At 45.3% G+C, this 12,249-nt stretch overlaps 1 protein-coding gene across 1 annotated transcript in view; it reads right to left on the reverse strand.

Moving 5' to 3' along the window:
* The window catches only part of AR (androgen receptor), a 239,674-nt gene that overhangs the window by 139,611 nt on the left and 87,814 nt on the right, over positions 1–12,249 (reverse strand). Inside the window, exon 2 of the mRNA XM_081336937.1 lies at positions 4,118–4,278. Within this exon, the coding sequence (XP_081193063.1) occupies positions 4,118–4,278 (161 nt within the window). The remainder of the gene's footprint in view (positions 1–4,117; positions 4,279–12,249) is intronic.

The following is a 12,249-nucleotide window of genomic DNA, read 5'->3' on the forward strand; positions in this document are numbered from 1 at the left end:
TAAATGACTTAGTTGAGGGAACTGAAGGGGAACTCATCAAATTTGCAGATGACACTAAACTGGCAGAAGTAACTAACACCCCAAAAGACAAACTCAGGATCCAAAAAGATCTTGACAAACTTGAACAATGGGCCCTATCCAACAAAATGAGTTTCAATGTGGCGAAAAGTAAAGTTTTACATTTAGGCAGGAAAAAATCAAAGGTACAAGTACAGATTAGGCGAGACCTGGCTTAAAAATAGCAACTGTGAGAAGGATCTTGGAGTCCTAGTGGACGACCAATTGACCATGAGCCAGCAGTGTGCAGCAGCAACCAAAAAAGCTAATACAATCCTGGGTTGTATAAAGAGAGGCATAGAATTGAGATCACATGAAGTATTAGTACCCTAGTAAGACCACACATGGAATACTGCAGCCTATTTTGGTCACCGTATCACAAAAAAGATGTTGAGAGTTTGGAAAAAATTCAGAGAAGAGCAACTAAGATGATCAAAGGTCTGGAGACTAAAACATACGAAGAACAGCTGTGTCTGCTTCTTAGTCTAAAGAAAAGAAGAAATAGGGGAGACATGACAACAGTATTCCAGTATTTATGGGGCTGCCACAAAGAAGAGGGTGTCAGACTATTCTCCAAAGCACCAGTGGGCAGGACAAGAAACAATGGTTGGAAACTGATCAAAGAGAGAAGCAACCTGGAATTAAGGAGAAACTTCCTGACAGTGAGGACAATTAACCAGTGGAACCGCTTGCCTCCAGAAATCTTGAGCACTCCATCACTGGAGATTTTTAAGAAGAGGCTAGAGTAGACAGTCATTGTCTGAGATGGTATAGGTTCTCCTGCTTGAGCAGGGGGCTGAACTATTCTATTCTAAGCAGTAACTGTAAGAGGGAACTTGGAGTCCTAGTGGACGATCACTTAAATATGAGCCAGCAGTGTGCAACAGCCACCCAAAAAGCCAATGCAATCCTATGTTGCATTATTAGAGGGATCGAATCAAGATCATGTGATGTATTAGTGCCACTTTACAATGCCTTGCTAAGACCACACTTGGAATACTGCATCCAGTTTTGGTCACCACAATATAAAATAGATATTGAGACTCTGGAATGAATGCAGAGAAGAGCAACAAATATGATTAGGGGACCGAAGGCTAAACATATTGCATATGGTTACATAATGGTTACAGGAATTGGGTATGACTAGTCTAATAAAAAGGACTGGGGTAGCATGGTAATAGTGTTCCAATATTTGAGGGGCTGCCACAAAGAAGAGGGCCTCAAGCTATTTCCCAAAGCACCAGAAATCAGAACAAGAAGCAACAGATGTAAACTAACCAAGGAGAAAAGCAACCTAGAACTAAGGAGAAATTTCTTGACAGTGAGAACAATTAACCAGTGGAACGTCTTGCCTTCAGAAGTTGGGAGTGCTTCATCACTGGAGCCGTTTAAGAAGAGACTGGACAGCCACTTGCCTGGAATGGTACAAGGTCTCCTGCTTGAGCAGAAGGTTGGACTAGAAGGCCTGCAAGGTCCCTTCCAACTCTGTTGCAGGTCATCCTCAACTTACAACAGTTCATTTAGTGACCATTCAAAGTTCGAAGAGGCTTTTAAGAAGAGATTGGACAGCCATTTGTCTCCTGCTTGAGCAAGGGGGTTGGACTAGAAGACCTCCATGGTCCCTTCCAACTCTGATGATGTTTTAAGCTCTTCCTTCCATCTGCGAATTAACTAGAGGGTCTTCCCTCACTGCTTACTCTTAATTCTCTTCTGAAATCCTTCCATGTGACATTTCCAAACCAATTATGCCCTTTTTGATCTTATGCCTTTTTTGGCAGAGGGAGGGAATGACATCCAAAGGGACGAAAGAATTTTGCAAAGCAAGAGCACTGGAGATTTAACAGTACAAGTATTTGTTAATTACATAGGAGATGAAGAGAAAGTCATTAGGAAATGGTTTATAAATCCAGTTTGGTTTCCCTCTCAAAGACATCATAAGAAGAAAGCATTTTTAAAGTCAAATAATCTATTCCTCCATCTCTCCTATTTCCAAAATATGGGAGATATTTATTCTGCTTTATGCTAATACAGAATAAAAGATTCCTGGTTACTCTTGGAGAATCACTGGATCTGACCCACATCCACTGTATCAGACATGTCAAACACAAGGCCCAGGGGCCGGATCTGGCCCGCGAAGTGGTTTCATGCGGCCCGCGAAGCCACCCTGGAAACAGTGAGGGAACGGCCCCCACTGCCTTGGCCCAGAGACCCTCCTTCTGCCAGAGACCCTCAGATCTGTCCCACTCCTGCCCAGGCCCCCATGGGCACCCTTGATGCCAATGATGTAGAGCTGGCCACGCCCACCCAGTAGGCCATAAGCACTCTAGCCACGCCCACCCAGTAGGCCACACCCACCCGGCCCCCTGAGGGCAACCGCAGTGCTGATGCGGCCCTCAATGAAATTGAGTTTGACACCCCTGCACTATATAATATCAGAGCCAAATGATGCACAATATAGCCTTGAGACATTACAAGTGTCACTTTTCCTGTTCCCAGAGAAGAGACTAAATTGCTAAGAACAAAATAACACAGGCCTGATTTTCAAACAGAAAATCTTGTTGCTCACATTGTGAGAAAAGCAAGGAAAGACTTTGGTGAAAGACAAGATCCCAGCAAACAGATGTCTGACTAAATAAAGGGAGACAGAGGAGCAAAAAAGAGAAGACCCACTGGGAGCAGCAAACAGGTGAGACCAAAGAAGTCTTGTTTGCAGGTGATGTAGAAAATAAGTAGATCTCATGTTCCATTGAGGGCTGGACTTGGATCATGTTTGGGATTTTTTTTTCATATGGCTGGATAATTGGGTTATTACTTTTAATCTCCAAGCTAGATGAACAAAAAAGCACTGCTGTTCGGACTATCCTGTCTTTAGCTACTTGAGATGGTCCACGTTTTACTCTGGGGCCCTGCTACTCTCTGCCAAGGCCATTCCACCAATCTCGCAGAAGGATCCTTCTCTGCCCTCTGCCACTTCACTGGGGACAAGCGGGCTAAGTAAATCAATCAATAAACTTCTTTGATAGCCAAAGAGGCAAGTCTGGTATAGTTCTCCCAGATGTTTGAAATGAGAGGCCATTGACACACTCACAATCTGTGATGTGTCCAGAAATACAGAAACTCAAAGAGCTTTTAGCAAATCCATCTGAATGGTTCCAGCAGATTTTGAGTAAGTGTCTGAGGTACAATTACAAATGTTGTGCCAGGATTGAAGCAGAGAAACCTCCCTAATGATTGAAAGGAAAATATATCAGAGGGAACACGGCTGACGTCCAATCACAAGTGCATTGGCTGCTTGGCCAAGAAGTGCTTCTTTGCTAAATGATATCATAAAAACCAGTAGATGACTGATTATTGCCAGAAGCCAATGCTTTAGTGGATGTTCATGTTAAGAGAAAAATTATGACTGATGCCAGTTAGATGCCCTCTGAAAATTGCAGCTGTGTTACTTTGATTTATAGCAGTACTTACATTACCAAATATATCGACATAGAACTGCTGGGCCCTTTCTCTTCCTTTAAAATTTAAAACTCAAGATGCTTTCTCTCCATTCAGCTTAACAAGGAATAAAAACTACACCAATCACAGAATTAAGAGCTGCCAATGGGGTAAAATCACCTTTGGGGTAAGCACGGTGAATTTATGATGTACTAGTTAACTATCACCCTGTTTTCATGGGGGGATATAATGAAAGCACAGTTCCAGTCCTTTCCCCAACACAATTCGTCTCATTTCTCCGCAAGAACAAAAGGCTGGGGAAAGTAAGGGGGAGGTGGAAATCTGACTGAGGAAAGCTGCCCCTTTCGCCCCTGGGGCAAGAGCCTTCTACCCTGGGAGATCTGTGGGAGAAAAAAACCAGAGAACATGCGATTGGAGTGGACTATAATCCAAAATAGGCAGAGGATGCTTATCCACGGGCCCATCTCTGATGGTGGATGCGTCACACAAGCAAGCCGGATTCTGCAATATTTTAGTCAACAATAGTGTTTGGGGCGATCTTTCCAGTAATGCAGACCCCAGCATTCTCATTCGCCAATGGACAAATACATTAAGAATTAATTACCTTCAGCTGCCCTTTTGAAAAAGACTTTACAGCTTCCACAGGTCAGAGCTCCGTAGTGGCATCCTGAAGCTTCATCCCCACATATCAAGCACGTCTTCTGGGGTGGGAAATAATAGTCAATAGGCAGAACGTGGTCCCTTCCAGTTTCCAGCCTTTGGAGGCTAAAGAGAAAATCAGAAAAAAAAAACATTAGCAGGTGATTTAGGAGAAGACAGCCTTTACCAGGAGTCCATATGCTTGAAAGTGACAAGGAATCACAGCTGCACCTCATCCTGCTCTAAGGGTTTCACAAGAATACAATCAGACTGGATCAGGTGGTTCTCCACCCCAGGGATTTTGGAGACCTCCCACTGGCCCAGGGCTTCCTTTAAGTACTGCCCTTTCTTGTGATCATTTAGAAAAAGGATTTCAGAGAACCTCCCATTACCTGAAAACATCTTTTGAGTGGCAGCACTAACCTCCCTATGACACAAGAGTAGAACTTGTTCCTTCTGAACATAAAGTTTCAACTTCCCTCTCTCATAGTTTATCATTTTTTCTTCTGTGGCAAAGTTCCCTGACTCTTTAGATGTGGAGCTTCTGCCTATCGGGAGAAGTGCCAGTATTGCCACAGGTCACAAATACAATTTTACCATTTTATAGTACAGCCAAATATTAGTTCTTTGATATTAGTAATAAATGCATGTTTTCAACAGAATGTTGGCTATCAAGAAAGAAGGGTGACTATCTTTTTGTTCTTTTTTCTTTCATAATTATTCACTACTCTTTCTTATTTTCTTTGTTTCTTTTCTAACGTTTATATAATTTTTAATCTTGTTAAAATATCTTGAATAAAAATTATATTAAAGAAATCATAACCCAGGTCAGAGGGTAAAATATAAATTCATTTATAACCACTGTCAAAAAGACTTTTCTTTTTCTGTCCTACCTGTTCATTATTGATCCTTATTTCTTTTCCAGTATAATTCATCTTAAACATTTCTTCAATAATTATATTAAAAAATAAAAAAGAATGCCCACCTTAACTCCCAAATTTACAGAGTGAAATACTTCCATTTGCTAATTACAAACTGCTGAATTCCACTCCGTTATCAACCAGGCCTGGGGCCAGGGGCAGTCCGCACACGCTTAAAGCATTTCTAGGCAAACCAGTGCATCAGCCGAGCCATGCCTTACTTCATTTGTGACAGCCCCAAGGACGACCCAAAAAGCCATGAATGGACTGCTTGCGTGAGGACATACGTATCAAAGGCCGAGGCCCTGCCAGTGCTGCAGTCCGGACGAAGTGGGGGGCAAAATGCAAAACTGCAGACCTCGCGATAGGAATAATGCAAAAAACAAGAAGAGGCAAATTCAAGCAGGACTCAAGCAGTACTTATTTCATGTTTTTGAGAAAAGTATGTGAAAGAATAAGTCTGAGATAAAAGAGTGAAAACTCTTGATATCAATTTCTGGTTTGGATGATTGAAAAACTTCACTTAACCTATAAAATGTCTACCTCGTCTCTGTTTTATTGAAAATTTTAAGAGCCTGAAGAAATGGGCCAGATGCAGTTTAACAGTAAATGAGGGAGGGGGCTCTCCTTGCAGCTTTCCTAGCCAGGTGAAACCAGTCAAGGAGTCGTGCCATCTTCCATCAGATACTGATACACACACACACACACACACACACACACACTCACAAACATAGAGCCCTCCCTCTCCTTCTGGATGGTGGCGGTAGCTTTTTGGCCCAGACATCGGCCTCGGTTTTTGCCCCGCCGTGGTGGACTTGTTGGGGGATACCTGAATTATTAAACTACTGCCGGGAATGCCTTTTGGTCGCCGCTGTAACATCGTTTGGACTAGCAGGCGGGCGCTTGTGGGAGAGGAAGTTTTTGCCCCCCCCCCCCAGAATGGCAGCAGTGGCCGGCGGCCTGAAGATCGGCCACAGCCTGGCTTACTTCCTGTGCTGGCAGGCAGGTATTATGGCCGTTTTAATGCCCGGCTGGAATCAAGACCTCCCCATTGACAGTCCGGCTTGGGCCTGGGACCTGACCGTGGTGGGAGGACGGTCTTGGATAGGTTATTGACCGCCCCACTGGTGTGAGAGACCAGTTGGGGTAGGCTTGGCCTGGGACTCCTTGCTCTGTCCACCCCAGGTTGGACTCCTCAGCCGGAGTGAGAGGACGGCTGGGGCTTCCTTTCTGATCGCCATCTCAGGTGAGAGCTGAGCTGGACTAGTGGACTGAGAGACATACCTACCGGACTCAATATTATTTCATCATTCCATTGAACTACCCATTGTAAATATTTCTAATATCTGCCCTATGTGGACATTTTCATTGTTACATGGTTTGTTTCTGTTATTCTGGAGCTGATTTGTATGCCCTCAGGGGGGTTCCTCCCTCCTGGGTACGACCAACCGCCTTTTTCCACACTCCCCTTAATGACGAGCCCAATTGTTGGGACTCCGAGAGGTGGCTGGGCTTAGATAGGGGCCTCGGGTTGAGACGTGTTAAGAGGCCCCTGATACATTTTTAGCCAGTTATTTTAAAAGGTTAGGGAGGGGGAGGGATAGTAGGGTGGGGAGGGAATTATTAACCGGCACTCAGTCTGGGTCTGTTAGGGGTCCTGATGGGACGGGGTTGGGGGTGGAGGCTGCTGGTTCTGTGAATGCTGGGGTGGGGCTTCAAATCCCCACGACGATAGGGAATGGCAGGAGGTGGTTCCACGGAGGGCCACATCAACATCTGGGATCGCGCCCCCACTGTCTTCGAGCGGTGGTGCGCTCCGACCCTCCGGTTAGCACCCTTTTGCCCGGGGATGAGGGTGATCAAGCCCCTGAGCTTAGGCTGGTTTATTTTAATGCCAGATCCGTTGTTAACAAGGCTCCCCTCATTCAAGATTTGATCGAGGAGGAATGTGCGGATCCGGCGTGCATCATGGAGACTTGGTTGGGCTCAGAGGGAGGGGTGAACACCCCAGCCTGATAAAAAAAGTGTCACAAGTCTCCAAAGACTTTGCTTAGTCTTCAAAGTGCTCACAAGACATTTACTCCAATTGTCACCCCAATAAAGCCTAATGGCCAAATTCGGCTCTGCGCCAACTACAAGGCCACCCTGAACCAAGCTTTAAATGCACACGCTTACCCAGTCCCCGCAGTGAAAGACGTCCTCTCTTCCATCCGATCCGGCGCCATCTTTGCCAAGTTAGACTTGGCGCAGGCGTATTTGCAGCTCCCAGTAACCCAGGAAACCGCAGATGCACAGACCATAGTCACACACCGCGGGGCTTTTAAAGTCAAGTGGCTACAATTTGGCATATCGGCAGCCCCAGGGATATTCCAAGAAATAATGGAAAAAACCTTAAAAGTAATTCCCGGGGTCTGCCCTTATTTCGACGATGTCCTCATCGCCGGGGAATCAGAATCAATTTTAGCTGACAGACTTACAGCTGTTCTAAGCAGATTTAGAACAGCCGGTCTCAAGCTACAAAAAGAAAAATGTTCAATAGGAGTCCCCTCTACGGAATTCCTCGGGTATAGAATAGATGCCCAAGGGATCCATCCAACCAACTCCAAGATCAAGGCTATCAGAGCAGCCCCCACACCCAAAAACAAACAGGAGTTACAAGCCTTCCTAGGGCTGCTAAACTTCTACCATGCATTTCTGCCCCATAAAGCAACTATAGTTGAACCCCTACATAGATTGCTAGATAAGGGAAGCCCATGGATCTGGACATCACAACATGACACCAGTTTTCAAAACTTAAAAAACATCCTGTGTAACAGCTCCACGGTCACACTGTTCAGAGAAGACCTACCCCTATGCATCACTTGCGATGCATCCCCGTACAGAATTGGTGCAGTCCTTAGCCATTTAATGACAAACGGAATACAGAAGCCAATAGCATTTTATTCCAGGACGCTTACTAAGGCTGAAAGAAATTATGCCCAAATTGACAGGGAGGCATTAGCAATCGTCGCCGGCGTGAAGAAGTTTCACGACTATCTGTACGGCAGACAGTTCACCATCTTCACCGACCACAAACCCCTTTTAGGCATATTCACATGTGACAAGTTAACGCCCCAAATTCTATCACCCAGAATCTTAAGATGGTCGACCTTTTTATCAGAGTACACATACAAACTAGTCCACAAACTGGGGAAAGAATTGGGCCATGCTGACGGACTCAGTAGGCTTCCCTTGCCGACCAATGACCCTGACCCAGCCCCGGCAGGGCACATCCTGGCAATTTCAGAACTGCCAGAATGCCCCTTATCCGCAAAGGACATCGCCTCTGCCACAGCCAAAGAAAAAACCATTAGCAGAGTTCTGCAGTGGGTTACTGCCGGATGGCCAGCTACATGCCCAGGGCCGGAGTTCCAGCCATACTTCGCTAGGAAACAAGAGCTGTCATCCCACCTGGGGTGCATTCTTTGGGGAAACAGAGTAGTGGTTCTGGAAAAACACAGACAACAAACATTGCACACACTACACGAAGGACACCCAGGAATGGTGAAAATGAAAGCCCTTGCTAGGAGCTATGTGTGGTGGCCAGGAATAGATAAAAACATCGAAGCCCGCGTGGCAGGATGCTACCCCTGCCAGTTAGCAAGGCCAGCCCCACCTCAGGCCCCTGTCCATAATGGGAGACAACCAAGAATCCATGGTCCCGGGTACACTTGGACTTCGCAGGGCCCTTTCAGGGTCGAACTTTCCTAGTAGCCATGGATAGCTATTCAAGGTGGCTGGAAGTCATTCCAGTCAACAGCATCACTACAGCCGCCACAATACAGGTACTGAGGGGGCTTTTCGCAACACATGGCCTCCCCGATGTCTTGGTCTCAGATAACGGGGCCCAATTTACTTCTCATGAATTTCAGATATTCACCAGGGAGAACTCTATTAGGCATGTCACATCGGCTCCGTTCCATCCCTCGTCTAACGGATTGGCTGAGATTATGGTGAGGTCTACTAAAGATGCCCTAAGGAAAATCATCAAAGGGAACTGGCACCGACAACTAGCACAGTTCTTATTAGCCCAGCACACCACCCCCTGCACAACCACGGGAAAATCACCGGCAGAACTACGATGGGGACGACGGCTAATCACCAGGCTGGACAGAATGCACCCTGACAGGACTAATGCCGATGCAGAGCAACCCCTTCCGCAAAGATCCTTAATAAACGGACAAACCGTTTGGGCAAGGAACTACGCAGGAGGACGTAAGTGGTTGCAAGGGGTTGTCATAGACCAAACCGGTCCCTTGTCATATCTTGTCGATACTGGCAACAACGGGCACATCCGACGACACATCGACCAACTATGGGAACGGAGCCCACAAAACACATCGGAACTCGCAAGCCCGGAAATAGAGGAATAAGTGGCCCCACAAGATCTAGAACTAACTATTGAAGGGCCAGTGGCCACAGAGAATATTCAACTATACAGCATAGACTCTTTTGATTCCACTGGAATGGAAGGGCAAATGAGATTTGTCAAATTCACTGCAGCAGCTCATTTGTCTGGTCATGGCTCATGAATAATCCATTAAATTCATATCTGTCATGCACAAAGAATCAGAACCATATGTTAAATTCCAGTTAAGAAGATTTCTTGCTCATGCCTGTACACAAGAATCTACTCAACTAACGGTCAACACTAAATTTGTGTGAGGTAAATAACCATGACAGGAGTACACGCGTCAGCTTTTGACAGCTGTCAAAAGCTGCCGCCAGCAATTGCGCAGGCGCGACAGCTGACAGCTCTCAGCTGTCAGCACGGCCTCCGACTACGCAAGCGCAGCCGCCATGAGGATTCCAGACTGTCAAAGAACCAACGCAGCTGATTGGAGCAACAGTTCCAGCAGGAGAAGGATGAACCGCTGATTGGTCCAGCTAGCCGGCGGCCGGCTATAAAAGAGCAAAAGTGGAGCAGATGATTGTCCGGTACCTCAATAAACAGTTAACTTCAGCCTGCTGTCTCCGCGTGGTCCTTGAGCTAAGTCACTTCAGTCCAGAAAACAGTTACCAAACACACATTGAGTCAAAAGACTCAAAAGCTAGCAATCTTGGGCTGCTCATTAGAGCCAACAACTCCTTCATTTTCAGGTTTTTTTAAAAAAATCACCTGACGTGAAAGGTGGGCTTGCAAGTCAGCAAGCACATAGCAGCTGCTTGTCCTGTTTTATGCTTTGTTGTAATCCCTTTCTCCCTCGGGGCAACCGGTTGGGAGGCTTGGCCATCCCACAAACTCTTCACATCTACCTTCTGCTGACCTGCTCCTCTCTTGCATTTCATGAAGCCTCCTGCCTCCCCGCAGGAAGGCTTGCTCTGCAGAGAATTGGCCTCTGGCCTCCTCTCTGCTCTCACTGATCTGCGCTGACTTCTCCTCTGCCTTGAACTCATGCATGGTGGAATTCTGCAACTCTTTAAAATCTCCATCAGATGATACAACCACACAGGAGGTCTCTGGCAGAGAAAAGACTTGAACCCAGCTCATCCAGACTTAAGCCTTTATCCTGTGAAACCTTCAGAATCTCTAAAAGCAACCTAATGTCAACGCTGCTAACATCGGATGTTCTTGCTTTGATAACATGTGGAGATGCAGCCTTTTTCTTTCCTATGCTTTACTTTTAGAATTAGATGATACTGGGGGAGGAGGACGAATGTGATGGGAGTTAGTTAGACATAACAATATTGTAAGTGTGTGAAAGCAGGGGCTTTTGAAATAAGAGATGATAAGAAATGGCGGGTTGGAAAACAGGAGGGAAAACCTGCATTTTAAACTAATTAGAGAATGTGATTTATGACTGTTAATTAGAGAAGGGAATTGTGTTTGATACTATGTGCAAGGGGAGGAGAATTCAGATTTTGGCTTCGACCATGTACATGCGGATGCCATGTTATTTGAATAAAGATTCTTTAAGGTAAACAATGCCTTTGAAGAGTAACATCTGTTGGAACCATGACACCTAAGTTTTCTTCTATTTTAACGTCAGATAAAAAACATGACTAAGCTAAGAAGTACCGCAAGTCACCGAATTTATTCATCAGGCACATCCCCAAGCCAAAGCAAAGAGAGGGTTGAGTGAGGAAAAAGAGGTTGCCCCCTGCAGCTGGAACAGGCCTGGCAGCTCACTCTTTGCAGCACATTTCTGCAGTGCAGGACCACAAAAATACCCTTCTAAAATGCAAGCCAAGTGCAGAGCAAAGATTGGAAAGCTAGAAAACCGAGATAAGGCAGAGTGAAGCAGACATAACTTGGGCAGGAATGACGTGAGCTAGCGATTCCACTGAGTTCACAAGTGGAAGGTTAAGGCCAAAATGTTCATATGGTTTGGGACAAAGAGAAAGAAACAAACTTTCACCCTCTTCTTTCTCCTTGGTTTGAGATGGGAGAGAATGATTGCAGCACTCTCTTTCTGGAGGCAAGACAGAGGAGCAAAATACTGGCATTTTCTTACAACAAAGGCCTGCTCTGCCTAGGTGATCACAGGATGCCCACATGGTTTTGTGTGTGTGTGTACGTGTGTGAAGCAATCAGTCTGGTTTTTACTGCATGCTCTAAGGGCCAAGGGCAACCTTGAACCAGATGATGTTTCAACCTCTCCTTCCCCTCCTCCATCAGTTGTGCTAAAAATTTCCATCTGAGCCATAACACACACAGAGAGAGAGAGAGAGAGAGAGAGAGAGAAGTACATCCTTTTCAAGTAGAGCCAAGTCACAGAAATCTGTAATTCATTTATTTGTGCATGGACTTTCAAAGTCCCAAAAAATAGCTTTCTTCCCTGAGAAGGAAGGATTATTTATTTATTTTATTTTAAAATAAATTTTAAACACTTCTGACTTGCCAATCAGGAACAAATCCTCCTAAAGGGATTTAAGGAATACAGTTAACATTGATTTAACTTTTTTTGTCGTTAGATTTTCAACTAGCTGGATGTTATGTATTTCAAAAATACTTTGTTGTTGAAAAGTATAGGTTGATATAGGGTGGCTAATCAGATACTATAGTACAACAAACGGATAAATTTTCTGTGCTGTGTTTCATTTAAAGTGCAGGTAACAAGTCCATTTCCCTCTTGTGGTGATGAGGCATTCGAAGCACGGAGCGTTTTCCCTGAAGAAACAGCCCCCAAAGAACAGG

The sequence above is a fragment of the Vipera berus genome (genome assembly GCF_964194415.1).
Source record: "Vipera berus genome assembly, chromosome: 11".
NCBI classification, from domain to species: Eukaryota; Metazoa; Chordata; class Lepidosauria; order Squamata; family Viperidae; genus Vipera; species Vipera berus.